Genomic DNA, 17,027 nt, shown 5'->3' with positions numbered 1-17,027 from the left:
TATATATATATATATAATACATATATCTAAATACATATATATATATATATATATATAGATATATATTATATATATTATATATATATATATTATATACATATCATATACAATACACACCAACACACCACCACCCACACACACACACACACACCACACACAGTATATAATATCTATATATATATATATATATATAGAGAATATATATATATTTGTGTGTGTGTGTCTGTGTGTGTTCCTGGGACTGTGACACGGCGTTACAAGAATCTAATCTCCTTAATCTTAATTCCCCTAATCAGCTCGATCTTTATCATTCTATAAAGATTCACCAGAATCAGTGTATCCACAGCCCCACACACACACATGATATTAATAACCTTCATCACTGCAGCAAACATATTTTTGTCATGCCTCTAATTACCGTCGTGTCCTTTTCCCGATTTCTTGTCGTTTATTAATCGCAAAATTAACTCGATTTATTAGAACATTTGTTTGGCTTATTCTTCGCGTTTTCAATGCCTATCCATAAACATGCTTATAGGAACTTAAAATTTTAGACTGTTTATCTTGTCAATAATGCATAATTATCCAAATGGGTTTTAACATTCTGCCGAAAATGCAGTCATTATCTGGGGCACCACTCAAAGTTGGGAACAGAAGATGTCTATCAATGATGTCACGATATCCAACTTGATTTATATACCTTTTACAATATCAATTTCCAGTGCTCATCACAGAACCACTCACGCCGTCAACCTTTGTAGGGATTCTTGTTCTCTCTGCCAGTCATGGTGAGAGAAACAATATTAGCAAATAAAATAACAATAATATTACGAGATTACTGGAACATTCAAATAATAACCCTTTGAACTTCATCTCCAACATGACCCTTTTTCTGATCTTTGCTTTTGACCAAAACATATTAATGTAATAATTTTGTAGCTGACAAATTTTTTCCACATGCATGCGTTTTCACTAATCATCAACATGAGGCAACGCCGACCATAGGTCTACCCTTTTCGTTTCCACCACGAGGTCCCTCTGGCGATCTCGATACAGACCCTCGGCCCATCCTATTCCTCGTGACGGTTCTTATCGAGCTGCCCAGCCATGACTCCCTAGGTCGTCCCACACGCCTCCTCCACGCAGGATTAACCTTGACCTACCTTAATGGCAATGTCATTCACAGGTTAACAAGCTAGGTGCCCGTATACCTGAGTTTGGGGGGGGGGCGATCCCGGATTATGCAAGTAACAGGTCCCACAGTCCTCACGGTGTAGCCATCGGTTAGACACGCGGTCCTGCCAACTGTACCTCCGCATGATCCATGGGAAAGACTTCTTAAAAAAAAGGCCAGGGACTCATATATTATGGCAACAATCCTCGGCAAAGTCAGGTTTGAGACCTTGGTATTGCCCAGTGTTTGTGCCACAACTGACATTTGGGTAGTAGCTCTACCCATTATCCAGTCGATGCGGTGTTTTGAAAATGTTGGTGCAAAAGACACAGCCTTGCCTCACCCTGAATTACAGGAAAGAAAGTTTGACAGGGCTCCCACCACACTTTAGCAGAACCTTTCAGTTATCTTGGTATTAGCCAATGATCTGTTGTCCGAATTCCTGAGTCTCAGAATCTCCCATAGTCAATTCTCGATGGCACCGATCAAACGCCTTTTTAAGGGTCGATGTATGCTGCAAGCAACCACGACTGAACTCACAGACAGCATTCCTACATTACTTGAAGGCACTAGGAGTGCAGTCTATTGTGGCTTGCAGGAGTGAATCCAGACTGTTCTGGCCTCTGGTGCCTTAGTATGTGGTTGCGGTCCGTGGTTCAGAAGAATGTGGGCGAGAACTTGCATGTAATGCTGAGGCAGTGTGGATGCCCGGTAGTTTGCTACAGTCCAAACGATCCCCTTTCCACCTTCCAGAGAAGGGATGACCATGCCCTCAACAGGTCATGTGAATGGTACCAGACTGCCAAGATGGCCGTCAAGAACTGCTTGCAAGCCCTATGCCATAGTTCACCCCCAGCCTTTAGCATTTAAGTATGGATATCACATATGCCTGCGGTTTTCCCACATCTTGAAAATCGCCGTCCTACCCTCATTAGGGTAGGAATTCCTTGCTATAGGTTGTTCCGGTGCAGGTATTGTGGATAAACCACTTGCATCCACACTAACTGTTTGGAGGGTCTACCTGGTACACTGCTCAAATACTCATCCCAATATTCACGAACCCCAACAATGATCTGTCCCATCCATTGGCGGACTGTGTTTCATCTGCAAGGAGGTCTTAGAGTTCAGCTTTTTCAAAGGCTTGGTAGTCAGGATTAAGTCATATTACCAAGAAATGACCTTCAACCTCCTCGCAAGATTCCTGATGAACTGTTTCCTTGTCCCTTCTTACAGTTTCTGAACCCCTATACACCAAAAAGTGAGTCCTGATTGCCTCAGACCGAGCCATGTACACCATTTCAGTGCCTTCATGTCCCTGCAGGGAGATGAAATTCTGTCTTGCCCTCGGCTATGCAAATGTGAACTCCTGCACTGCTTTGGTGGTTCGCACAGTGTTTCCCCACAGACAACTGGGGTCTGTCAGGTTTTCCAGTCTTTAAATCGATCATAGACAGCTGTGGTGAACGACACGGGCACGACTCCCTCTCCTCTCTGTCCAAGTGAAACACCCTAGAGTGGCCACTGGGGATGATGAGTTTTGAAGCGACTTATAGGGTAGCCAGAACCAAGCTTAGGGTCAGTGCCACAGACCTTGGCATTCCGATAAACCCTGCAATTCTGGGGGAATCCTCCATCGAGTGCTAACAACAAAATGTGTCGATCTCCTTGGCCACTCTACCCCGTATTGATATACATTTCCAGCAATGCGGGTTTGGAGCCTGATTGGCAGGACTACCACAATCCAATCACTTCACATCACCCTGAGCATCCACCCTATTTTTACCTAAATGTTTAGTAAGGAAATATTTACGTGAGGTTTACGTTTTCCATCCTCTGAGTCTAATACTTGTGACCTTTGCCCAGGCCAGTTGTTTTCTTCCTGTGGTTACATAGTTAGTCTTGGCACCTTAGTTGGCCTGCATGCATGGTATACCCCATCTCATTTAACTGTTTCCCTGCTTGTGGAGGGCTTACACTCAGCACCATATTTCTTCCATTCATTAGCCATTTGGCCTGATAACTTTGCAATCTTGTCTAGCCATATATGGCAACCTTGTCCTGTCTGAGATAGTAGACAGACTTTCTTCCCTTTCCTCTTTGATTGTTCATGGCTTCCCAAATTATTGTTTTACTTTTAATTTTGCAATGACACACCCACTTTCTTGACCATTTTCCCGTTAGTTGTTTTTTTTTGTGTTTTATTGTAGTTTATCTGCTACAAATTCGAATTACTACAGAGAATAATATATATATATATATGTATATGTATTGTGTGAGTGTATATATATATATATAGTATATATATAATATATATATATATATATATAATATTTATATATATATTAAGACATTATCTTCTTATTTCAGTAGGGAGAGCTCAATGATTATCTCCAGTACTGTATATGTATAACATGTGTGTGGGGGGGAGGGGCTGCATGAGTGTTATACTTTTATTTATGGGAAGAAAATTTTCCTGTTACTATCCCTTGTTATCAAACCCACCCCCACCGGGAAAATTCGATTAGCACATCTACTTTATATTGTTATTAACACACTAATTAGAATAGTGATGGTTTAAATGGTTAAAACAAATAAATGGTGCCTAGATATCTATAGCATTATGAATAAAGTGTTTGTGGCAAAAAAGTTACTAAACAGAAGAGGTTAGGCAATTATTATCAAAGAGGGGGATCTGTGCATCTGAGGAAAGGGAGCTAAAGTTGTCCAAATGAAAAGTGGGAAGACAGCACAAGTGAGGAAAAGCAGAGGTACAGGCTGCAGTGAATTGTGAACAGATAACAAGATGTTAGTGGACTGAAAGAACATTGCATGAGGAACAATAATAGGAATGCATAAAGTGAGTGTGACCTTAATACACAAGTGAGCAGAACAATTTCCCCCCAGTGTCTCTTCTGATGGAATGGAGACCAACCAAGGGGGATGGAGGTTTTTAATAGTTTTGTATTTATTGGTGGTAAGGACTGACAGAAACACGGCCAATTGGTATAAAGGAAGTCTTAAAGTGGGGGTAATATATTGTGGCTGGTTGTAGTGTGAAAATGGGGCAAAGCATGGAGCATGCTAAAGCATGTGCCTGTTCATTGCCCGACATGGCTGGTATGTAGCAAAACTGACTGTGACTGAGTGTAAGTCTGTATGCGAGACAGTGAGTAACGGGAGTAGGTAAATGATAGTGAACAGTGGAGGAAGGATGGATAAGACATGTCTTATAAAGCAAAGATGTCATGTGGTTCTATTGTAGGCGCTGGATTCAAGAGTAGGGTAACGTTGAATTTACGGAAAGGAAAAGACTAGAGGCGGGAAACTAGTACCAGAGGCGATTTAGAGCCATCGGTATACATAATTGTTTTTTTGGAGGAGGGCAAATTTAGGATGTAGCTATAATCTAAGGATTAATGAATGGGCATAAAAAGGAACGGGTCGGAAGATGTGGAAAAGGTGAATGGGAAAGGAGAGCTTTTCATACAGAGAAAGAGTAGGTAAACACGGAGAGTAGGAAAAGGTAGGAAGAGGGTTGGACAAACAGTTTTGAGAGTGAAAATGTGGAAACTGTATGTTTAACGATATCACATATGGAAAGAGTTTACTTGCGTCCAGGAATACTTTATATATTGTACAGAGCATCTGCGCGATCTTCCATGCGTAAATGTAAACAGCGGCCTCTCTCTCTTCAGAGGGACGTTGCGTATAAGAACGTTCAACTATGAAATATAAGTAAGGCACAGCATGATGCAAATACCATAGTCTAGATATACTAAATTTCTGATGTGCCTCCCCTTCCTTTGAGTTTGACAAGGTAAACATACCTAGCTTTGAAACTAACCTGCTTAGTCCCCTTTCGTAGCAAAACTAAAGGGATTCTTATTACATATCAGCGAAACGACTGCATTTTCAGAGCTTGTATCTGGGGCACTCTAGTAGCTATGGGAAAGGTTCACAGACACCGGCGGTTTTACCACCTTGTGTTCTGAGGAGTTAATCCTGTTGCGCCCTGTGAAGGACAATGTATCCTGTCGTGTCCCATTTCTTGGTGACATGGTTTTTGAGCATGACTGTTGTGTACGTGTCTCAGCAATATGAGGGTTTAGCATGGGTTGTTGTATGTTTCTGCTTGCCTGCTGTTGTGAATTGCTGGCTGTCTTCGAATACACTCCTGTGAGTAGGCTAGAAGAGAGCATGGTGGGCAACCTGTGTAATAACTGCAGGAGAATCTCCAGCTTTTCGTGGAGGTGATTTTTTCGCAGTTTCAGTGAACCTTATGTAAATTTGGTCCATTAGCAAATTATCTCCGTCGGGGAAGTCTTGATGATGAGGTATTTCAGCTGTTTGACACAATCCCTCAGCATGACCATGGACGAGGGTAGTGGTGGTTTAGACATTTCATGATTTACTCCATTTCTTTATGAAAGGTACAGAGGGCTAAAGATGACAACTGGTCCACCATTATGTACGAACTGTGTTCAGTCACACCAATTGACGAAGATTTTCTGAAAATGCATGCATTGTAGAATTGTTGGCACATCTTTTGTGAAGGGGTGATTCGGGCCAAGCATACAGTAGTTAGTATACAGAGGTAATGACGCGCCTTATGGCTAAAACAGGTCAGTGACAGTGATTGTGGAGACTGTGGAGACGGTTCCCTTTTTGCCATGAAGGGTCATAATAACTCATACTCGACAAGAGTACTGGCTTCTACTGTATTGGTAATGTTCATTGATTATGCCTGGCCACCATACAGTTTGCTGTTGTCACATCATTTAGGGCTTGTGCACGTCGGTGAGGGACATGAGATGATTGAGGACATTAGACTACATGTTTGTTGTATGGCAAATATGACTTCATATGAGAAAAATCCATTATCATGCGGTCAAGTCATTCCGGATTTTCCAAAAAAGGTAGGGGTGACTAGGTGGTTACTTTAGACTTTGGACATCCACGGGTAAACATGCATAATAGTTTCTTGTAATTTTCATCTGTGATGCTTCTGGCAATATGTGGTTCCTCATTACTATGATGTCGTTAGTGTTGCTGTTACCTACCTTAACAATTGTGGTTGCTTCCTGGTTCAAAACTATAATCCAGTTTGTCTGTACTTTCCCACAGAGAACATAAAGGTGCATCGGGGTATAAAGAGTTTTCTTCCATATTGCTGTGAATGAATAGCGGCAAATTTCTCATTAAGATGTTTGAAGTCTTGGATTTGACTGCATCAAGGTGTATGTATTCAGGATTCGATATCACAGTGATTTTTGTCAAGGACAAGATCAAATGAGTAGAGCTAATACGCTTATAGTCCCTTACATTTTGTGCATACCTCCATACTGCAGCAACTAGCTCGGAGCCCACAGTGGCATTGCGACTTTAGCATCAATACGAAAGCATGGAACCACACTGGATGAAATGCCACTTTTCTCCATGTTTTCTGCAGGGGAGTATACACAATACCATAAAAACAGGCGTGATGCCATCCGTGTGTACTGCTTGCCGAGGGTCAAAGCGTGCAAAAGTTGGAGTAGAGACATGCTTTTTAACACATTTGAAGGACTCTTGGTTGCTGTAGTCCCAATGAACTAGTTTCTGGGGCTTAGAAGGGTTGGCCGGGAGTCTCCTAACTGATTTCCCAGACCCATGCAAATGAAGGTCTGTTTAGATTACACTGTTTGGGACCACGCTGCTATGGCTCTCCTTTGTTGTGTTGTTATAATTCCATATCTGAGACCCCGGAAAAGAACGAAGGTTTGTTAGATTACACGCGGCTTTTGACTTTGTTGCACTTTGTTATAAAATAAGTTTCCCACCCTGAGACCCAGGAAAGAAGAAGGTCTGTTTATTCCCTGTGTGTGAAACTCTGATAAGATTTGTCTTTGTTATAATTCCAGTCTGAGACAAGTTTAACCGCATATTGGACTCAAATGCAGCAAAGATGAACTTATCCCATGTTTGTCTACATTTATCCAAGATTGTATGAAGTTGTTGAAGGTGGTGGGCATAACCTTATCCATACTAACACATCATCAATTATTTTGACAAATTTGAGTAAACTGCTTAGCGGCGAAACGTGTTTGTTTCTTTATCTTCTCATTTGGCTTCAATAAGCTGAAGGATGTTCACTGATGGGGCATTAGATACTCTGCAGGGACAGTAAGGAAGTGTACAAGGTTTTTCCTTCATCTCACTATCAAGACAAACGGCGTAATGTGCAGTTGTTTTACAAGTGGTCCGTTTTCAGAGTCAGGGCAATCAGTCTGGGAGAAGGAAACAGTTGTCTGGTATATGTCCTAACTGACGGTCAAGGCAAGATCAAGATAACATCGTCATCTACGCCCTCGCTGAGTGAATGGTTCCTATTTGGGACTTGGAGCCACGTGGGTAAACCCACGTGGTCCACTTGGTACTTATGTATATGGTTTGTACATAAATAAACCAAGTAGATATACTGTACTCAGTCATTACAAAATGTTTGATTGGGATGTAATATGATATTTATTTTGATGCGAAACTTCCCTTTTAACATCTATACCTTCTGAGGAAGCCCGTTGATATCACTGAACTTTTATCTGAAAACTGTGTGTTGGTGTATACGTTGGCAAGAAAGAGAATAAGTGAAAATCAAGTTTTTATCCGGTTTAACCCTGCCGTAGTGTTATTTCACTTTTGTTTAGTCTTGCAAAAGTGAAAATTTAAAGAGGTTTCTGTACATAACTAGGCATATCTTTATCTTTGTCCATACGTTTTTTCGTTGAGATATGATGGTTATGTATATATATATATATATATATATATATTCATCATTCTCAACGAAACCGTTTGGACAAAGATAAAAGATATGCCTAGTTATGTACAGAACCCTCTTTGAATTTTCACTTTTGCCAAGACTAAACAAAGTGAAATGAACACTACGGCAGGGTTAGGCCGGATAATAACTTGATTTTCACTTATTCTCTTTCTTCCAACGTATACACACACACAGTTTTCAGAATAAACGTGTCAGTGATATCAACAGGCTTCTCAGAAGGTTAGAAAATTGTGTTAAAGGAGTGTCGGCATCACAATAAATATCATATACATCCGCAATCCCAACATTTTTTTTTTTTTGTAATGACTGACGAGATAATTTACTTGTTTCATTTTATGTACAACCCATATACATCAGTACCAGTGGACCACGTGGCTGTTTACCACTGCTCCAGTCCCAAATAGGAACCATTCCACTCAGCGAGGGCGTAGATGACGATGTTTATCTTATCTTGCTTGACCCGTCAGTTATTACATATACCAGAACTGTTTCCCTTCTCCCAGACTGATTGCCCCCTGACTCTGAAACGACCAACTTGTACAACTATCACATTTACGCCCGTTTGTCTTGATAGTGAGCTGAAAACCACTTGTACCTTCCCTTACTGTCCCCTGCAGAGTATATAATCCCATCAGTGCATCCTTCATCTTATTGACACCCATGAGACGATAAATAACCAAACGGTTCGCCGCCTACAGTTACTCAATTTGTCAAATAATTGAGATGTGTTAGTAGGATACGGTTATGTCCCACCACCTTCAACAACTTCATACAATCTGTATAAATTGTAGACAACATGGGATAGTTCATCTTGGCTGCATTTGAAGTACACTATTGCGGGTTTACAACTTGTCTCAGACTGGATAAAACAAAATATAACAAAGACAACGCCTTATCGAGTTTCCCACACAGTGTATCTAACCGACCTTCGTTACTTTCCTGGGTCTCAACTGGATTTAAATAACAAAGGCACAAAGTCCAAAGCCGTGTAAATCTAACAAGCCTTCGTTCTTTTCCTGGGTCTCAGACTGAATTATAACAACGCAACAAGGCAGAGCCATGGCAGAGGTTCCCCACAGTGTAATCAACAGACCTTCATTTTTTCATGGGTCTGGGAAATCAGTTAGGAGACTTCACGCCAACCCCTTCAAGCCCCAGAAACATTCATTTGTACTCCGCACACCAAGAGTCCTTCAAATGTGTTAAAAAAGCACTGTCTTCTACTCCAACCTTTTGCACGCCTTGACCTCGCGCATTACACCCGGATCATCACGCCTGTTATGTTATTGGGTATCACTCCCTTCATAAACATGGAGAAAAGTGGCATTTCACAGTTGTGGGTTCAGCTTTCTTATTGAAGGCTAAAGTCGCAATGCCAGTTTTTTTTTTTTTTTGTTTTGTGGGAGCTCGAGCTAGTTGCTGCATTATGTGGTATGCCACATGTAGGCTATAGCTATTATCTCTATCCTCATTTGATCTTGTCCTTGATCAAAATCACTGATTATGAATCCGAATACTACACCCTTGATGCGTTCAAATCCAAGACTTCAACATCTTATGAGAAAATTGCGCTTATTCATTCAACAGCAATATGGAAGAAAACTCGATACCCAATGCACTCTATGTTCTCCTGTGTGAAAGTCAGAAACAATACTGGATTAGAGTTTTTGACCAGGAAGCAACACATTGTTACGGTATGTAACAGCAACACTAAGATCCTATTATTTCGGAACCACATATTGCAGCATCCCACAGATGAAAATTTACAAGCAACTCATTATGCCATGTTACCAGTGGATGTCCAAAGTCTAAGCTAACCTACCTAGTAAACCTCCTACTTTTTGGAAAATCCGGAATAAAAAAACCCTTTTTTTTTTGACGCAATGATAATGGACCTTTTTCTCTATGAATGTCATATTGCCATACCAACAAAACATTTAATTATAATGTCCTCCATCATCTCCATGTCCCTCACCGACTGCACAAGCCACTAAATGATTGCACCTCAAACTGTATGGTGCCAGTCATATCAATGACATTACTCAACTCCAGTAGAAGCCGTACATCTTGTCGAGTATTATGACCTTCTGGGCAAAAGGACCGTTGCCACAGGTCTCCACAATCAATGTCAGCTGATCTTTTGCCATACTGGGAAAGGGTCATACCTTTCTGTATACTAGCTGCTGTACTGCTTGGCCTGAAGTTCACCCCTTCACAAAAGATTGCCACATTCTACAATGCATCATTCAGAAATTCCTTCTGTCAACTTGGGTACTGACACATCTTCGTACATATGGTGGACCCAGTTTTCATCTTTAAGCCCTCTTTACTTTCCTAAAGAATTGGGGAGTATCATGATGTCTACGCCACACTACCCTCAGTCCAATGGTCCAGGCTGAGGGATGTGTCAAACAGCTGACATACCTCCTCATCAGACTTCCGACAGGAGATATATTTGCTAATGACAAATTTACATAAGGTCTACTTGAACTGCTAAACACTCCACGAAAAGATGAGATTCTCCTGCATTATACTACTAGGTTGCCCACTATGTTCCTCTTCTGCCCTACTCACCCGGATTGTATCGAAGAAGCAGCTTCTCAACAGCGCAGCAGACATACACACCCATCTAAACCCTCATATTGCTTGAACCAGTACAAACATTCCATGCTCAAAACCATTGTCCACCAGAAATGGACCACGACAGGATACATTTGTCCCTCCAGGCCGCAAACAGATATTAACTCATCGAACACAAGGGTGGTAAAACCGGCCGGTTTTCTGTGACTTTCCCATAGCATCTATGAATGCCCCCGCTACAAGCTCTGTAAATGCAATCGTTTTCGCCTTGATATTTATAGAATCCCTTTAGTTTTTTGCTACTACGAACTAAGCAGTGTTTGTAGTTTCAAAGCTAGTATGTTTTACCTTTTCAACTCAAGAAGGGGAGCAATATCAGAAATTTAGTCATATTAGAATATGTGGTATTTGTCCATCATGCTTGTGCCTTTTATATATTTCATGTTGAACGTCTTTATACTCACCGTCCCTCTGAAGAGGATAGGCTCTGTTTAACTACCATGGAAGATCGCGGCAGAGGCTCTGTACAAATATATTAAAGGTATCTCTGGAAGCAAGTTAACTCTTTCCATAGTTATATGTAACATACAGTTTTCCACCAATTTTCACTCTCAAAACTGTTTGTCCAATCCCTTCTTCCTCCCTTTTCCTACTCTCCGTGTTAACCTACTCCTTTCTCTGTATGAAAGCTCTCCTTTCCTTCACCTTTTTCCTCATCTCCGACCCTTTCCTTTTCTGAACCATTCATTTTCCTCCTTAGCTTATAGCTACCTCCTAAATTGCCCTCCTCCAAAAAAACAGATGTATACGATGCTCTAAATCTGGCCTCTGGTACTAGTTTCGCTCTAGTCTTCCTTTTCCGTAAATTCAACTTACTCCTTACTCTTGAATCCAGCGCCTACAATGAACTACATGACTCTTTGCTTATACGACATGCCTTCCACCCTTCCTCACTGTTCACTATCATACCTACTCCCGTACTCACTGTCTCTCATACAGACTATACACTCAGTCAACAGTCAGTTTTTTTCTACATACCCAGCCATGTCGTGCAATGAACAGGTCACATGCCTTAGCATGTCTCCACTGCTTTGCCCCATTTTTCACACTACACCAGCCCCCATCTATTCCCCCCACTTTAAGCTGTTCTTTAATACCAATTGGCAGTGTTTCTAGTCCGTCTTACAACCATAAATTACAAACTATTAAACCTTCCATCTCCCCTTGGTTTGGTCCCATTCACAGAAGAGACACTGGGACATTGTTTCGTGCTCACTTGTGATTGTCACACTCACTTTATGCATTCCTATTATGTGTGTCCTCTGCAATGTTTTTTCTTTACAGTGGATCCTAAACATCTTGTTATCCTGTTCACAATTCACGCAGCCTGTAACCTCTGCTTTTCCTCACTTGTGCTGTCGTCCCACTTTTTCATTTGACAACTGCTCCCTTTCCTCAGATGCACAGATCCCCACTCTTTTGATCTAAGTGCCTAACTCTTCTCTTTATTAACTCTTGTTGCCACAACACTTTATCATAATGCTATATGAATATCTAGCACATTTATTTGTTTTAACCATTAACCATTCATATTTCTATTGTAGTTTTACTACAATATATGGTATATTTGCTAATCGAATTTTTCCCGTAAGGTTTAGTAGGGGGGGTTTTGATAACAAGATATTTAACATGCTAATTTTCTTCCCATAAATACAGTTAACACTCACTGCAGCCCCTCCCCTACACACATGTATATACATATACGTACTGATATAATCCTTGATCTATGAATAAGAAGGATCATGCTTTATATATATATACTATATATATATATATATATATATATATATTATATATATATATATATATATATATACACGCACACACATACAATATACATATTATAGTATATATTATTCTCTGTAGTAATTAGAAATTTTGTAGCAGATAACTACAATTAAACCTAACGAAAAATGGTCAAGAAAGTGGTGTTTCATTGCAAATTAAAGTAAAACAATAATTTGGAAGCCATGAACCAATCAAGAGGAAAGTGGGAAGCAAGTCTGTCTACTATCTCAGACAGGACAATGTTTGCATATATGGGCTAGACAAGATTGCTCAAAGTTTTATCCAGGCAAATGGCTCATAGTGGAATAAATATGGTGCTGAGTGTAAGCCCTCCCACAAGCAGGAACAGTTAACTGAGATGGGAATAACCATGCATTGCAGGCCAACTAAGTGTCCAAGACTAACTGTAACCACAGGAAGAAACAACTGGCCTGGGCAAAGGCCTCACAAGGATTAGACATCAAGGACTGGGAAAACGTAAACCTCACTTAAATATTCCTTACTAAACATTTAGTAAAATATGGGTGGATGCCTCAGGGTTATGTGAAGTGATTGTGTGGTAGCTCCTGCCATCAGCGCTCCAACCGCATTGCTGGACATGGTATATCAATATGGGTAGAGTGCCAAGGAGATCGACCACTTTTTGTTTAGCGACTCGGCTGGAGGTCCCCGCAGAATTGCAGGGTTTATCGGGAAGGCAGTTCTGTGGCACTGACCCTCAGCGGTTATGGCTACCCTATAAGTCCGCTTCAAAACTCATCATCCCTCTCAGTGGCCACTCTAGGTGGTTTTCACTGGACAGGACCTGGGGAGAGGGAGTGTTCCCGTGTTGTCACCACAGCTGTCTATGATCTATTTTTACAGAACTGGAAAAACCTGACAGACCCAGTTGCTGCTGTGTGGAAACACTGTGCGAACACTCAAAGCAGTGCAGGATTCCATTTGCATATGCCCGAGGGCAAGACAGAATTTCATCTCCCTGTCAGACCTTGAAAGCCACTTGAATTGTGTTAATGCTCGGCTGAATGGCAATCAGTACATACTTTTTGGTGTATAGGGCCAGAACACTGCTAAGAAGGGACAAGGACAGTTCATCAGGAATCTTGCTGAGGACGGTTGAAGGTCATTTCTTGGTAAATGACCTTAATCCTGCCTACCACCCTGAAAAAGCGGAACTCTAAGACTTGCTCCTTGCAGATGACCACAGTCCGCTCAATGGATGGACAGATCATGTTGGGTTATCGTGAATATTGGGCTGAGTATTTGAGTCAAGTTGTACCAGGTAGACCCTCCACAGTTATAGTGTGGAATGCCGAAGTGGTATCACATACCTGCAACCGGACCCAACCATCAGCAAGGAACTTCCTACCCTAATGAGGTTAGACGGCGATTTTCAAGCTGTGGGAAACCGCAGGCATATGGTGATATCCATACTTAACTGCTAAAGGCTGGGGGTGAGCCTTATGGCATAGGGGCTTGCAAGCAGTCTTTGACTGCCATCTGGCAGTCTGGTACCATCCCCCTGACCTGCTGAGGGGCATGGTCCTCCTTCTCTGGAAGGGGAAAGGGATCGTTGGGACTGTAGCCAACTACCGTGGCATCACACTGCTCAGCATACCATGCAAATTTTTCGCCACATTCTTCTGAAAACGGATCCGCAACACCTCCTAATGTACCAGAGGCTAAACAGTCCCTGGATTCACTCCTGCAAGTCCACAATAGACTGTATCCTAGTGCTTCAAGTGCATTGTGGATGCTGTCGTGAGTTCAGTCGTGGGTTGCTTGCAGCATACATCGACCTTAAAAAGGCCGTTTGACTCGGTGCATCGAGAATTGGCTATGGGGATTCTGAACTCCAGGAATTCTGACACACGATTAATTGGCCTAATACCAGACTAACTGAAGTCTGTAAGTGGGTTGGAGCCTGTCACTCTTTCCTGTTATTTCAGGTTTTGAGGCAAGGCTGTTGTTCTTTGCCACCAACATTTTTCACACCTGCATAGACTGGATAATGGTAGAGCTACTACCCAAGTCATTGTGGAACAACACTGGGCATATACCAAGGTCTCAAACCTGACTTTGCGATGATGTTGCCATATATATGATCCCTTTGGCCTTTTTTTTAAGAAGTCTCTTCCCTGGATCATGGTGTACAGTTGCAGACCGCGTGTCTAACCGATGGCTACACCGTGGACTGGTGGGACCTGGTTCTTTACATAATCCGATATCGCCAATCTCAGGCTATATGGGCAACTAGCTTGCCTACCCTGTGAATGACCCTGCCCATTAAGGTATTTCCGGGTTAATCCTGCGTGGAGGAGTCTTGTGGGACGACCTAGAGGTCCTGCTTGTGCAGCTCGAGAAGACCCGTCACGAGGAATTAGAGATGGGCCGAGTGTTCTTCTCGAACTCGCCATGAGGGACTTCGGGCTGGAAACGAAAGGTAGACCTATGGTCTGCGTTAGCCTCTTGTTGATGTTAGTGAAATACGCATGCATGTGGAAAAAAGTTGTCAGCTACCAAATATTACATCTAATATTTTGGTTTCAAAAGGGGGCATATCAGAAAAGTCAGGTTGGAGATGAGGTTCAAAGGGTTTTATTTGAATTTTCCAGTAATCTCCGTAAAATATTATTTTTATTTTTATTTGTAATATTTGTTTTCTCCCACCATGACTGGCAGAGAGAACAAGAACCCCTACAAGGTGCCCGGCGTGATGTGGTCCGCTATGAGCACGGGAAAAATTTGAATTTAAAAGGTAATTAAATAAAGTTGGTATGTACATCATTGATAGACATCTTCGTCCCAACTTGAGTGGTTTCCCCAGATAATGCTGCTTTTACGGCCAAGAATGTTAAAACCCATTTGGATAATTTTATGGCATTATTGCCAAGAAAAAGTCAAAATTTAGTCCTATAGAATTTTTATGGATAGGCATGAAACGCGAGATAACCCAAAATCAAATTTTCAAAAAATCTGATTAAATTTTGCGTTTTAATAAAAGACAAAAAAATCAGGAAAAGGCCCGCCTAAATCGAGGCAGACAAAATATGTTGCTGCAGTGATTAAGGTATAATATCAGTTTTTTTTTGTGTGTGTGTGGTTTTATACCTGTTTCCCTTTTGAATTTATGAATAAAAGTCGAGCGATTGGGGGAATTAAGAAAAGAGATTAGATTTTTTTAACCCCCGTGTAAAAGCCAGGAACACACACAGACCACGCACAAAAATAATATAAATAATTATATATATTATATAAAATTATATATCTGGTGTGTGTGTGTGTGTGTGTGGTTTTGTTGGTGTGTGGTGGTGTTGTTGTATAGATTATATAATATAATATATATATATATATATATAATATAATATAAAATATAAAATTTGATTTATATATGTTAATAATATATAATATATATTAATAATATATATATATATATTGTCTCTCTATCATCATCTACCATCTATCTATCTATCTATATATATATATATATATATATGAACACACACATGTATAAATACTATATCAAAATTTTATGTTTATACACACAAAATCATATGTGTATTATATTATATATAACAATATTAATACAGACATACATACATAATACATACTACATCTACACCCCACACCACAACACCACCACACACAACACATATGTATTTATATATATATATATATATATATAAAATATATATATATATATTTTAAAATTATATATACAATGTAGTTGTGGTGTAATAGTTTTGAACTATTTTTCAAAGCTTTTGTTTTGGTCACTTTTTTATCACTAATGATTTTTTAATAAAATTTTATTGCTGAAAAAAACATAAATACTCCCCTTACCAACATACTTTGCTGTTAAAACATAATTATTATCACATATTAGATCATAAACAATTTTTATTATCAATTTAAAAATAGTAATAAACCTTTTTAATGAGAAATAGCAATAATGATAAAAAATTCTAAAATAATAAAAGAAGAAAGAAATAGAAAAATAAAGTGTAATAATGATAAAACAATGATTTATTATGAAAAGGGTAATAAAAAGATAAAGTTGATAAAAGTGATAATGATTTTAATTTCCCTAGTAATAATGTTAACATTCATTTTACATTAGAAAAACACGATTACAAATAATTTTTTAAAGAAAAAAGAAAAAAAACGAGAAAGTCTCGAACCACTTCGATTAGTGTGTCGAGGCGCTCGAGGGTGTCCCTGAGGATGGCGAAGTCCCTCGAGTGCCTGTCCGGCCCGATATCGATGTAGATTCTCTTCATGATTCTCTCTGTCTCTTGATTGTCGGGACTTCTGTTGCGGCAGATGATGCCTTGTCTCAGATGGTTCATGAGCAGGTCTAAGTAGTCAGAGACATCACTCACATCCTCATTGTAGTCTGTGGTCTGGATTATGTTGAGCACTCGGTCGAGCGTGAGGTGATGGAGAGCCGTGCTGTAGTTCTGCATCATGGAGTACGTGCTCAACAACTCGTCTGTGATCCCTGAACGGAGTACGTGCCGGGAGAAGGTGGCGGAGGAGGTAGACACTCATCTTCGACATGGCCAGGGGGTAGGTACTGGTTGGCTGTATTCCAGTCCATGCCTAGGA

At 40.5% G+C, this 17,027-nt stretch overlaps 1 protein-coding gene across 1 annotated transcript in view; it reads right to left on the bottom strand.

The window, feature by feature from the left end:
• Nucleotides 1-14,590: 14,590 nt before the first annotated feature.
• The window catches only part of LOC119569647, a 3,256-nt gene continuing 819 nt past the window's right edge, over nt 14,591-17,027 (bottom strand). The window contains 3 exon segments of the mRNA XM_037917712.1: nt 14,591-14,935; nt 16,601-16,920; nt 16,923-17,027. The exon segment at nt 16,923-17,027 is cut by the window's right edge and continues 10 nt beyond it. Coding sequence (XP_037773640.1) covers nt 14,591-14,935; nt 16,601-16,920; nt 16,923-17,027 — 770 coding nt within the window.

The sequence above is a fragment of the Penaeus monodon genome, unplaced genomic scaffold (assembly GCF_015228065.2).
Source record: "Penaeus monodon isolate SGIC_2016 unplaced genomic scaffold, NSTDA_Pmon_1 PmonScaffold_1755, whole genome shotgun sequence".
NCBI classification, from domain to species: Eukaryota; Metazoa; Arthropoda; class Malacostraca; order Decapoda; family Penaeidae; genus Penaeus; species Penaeus monodon.
Note: the sequence above shows the minus strand (reverse complement) of the source record. Positions and strands in the feature narration are given on the sequence as shown.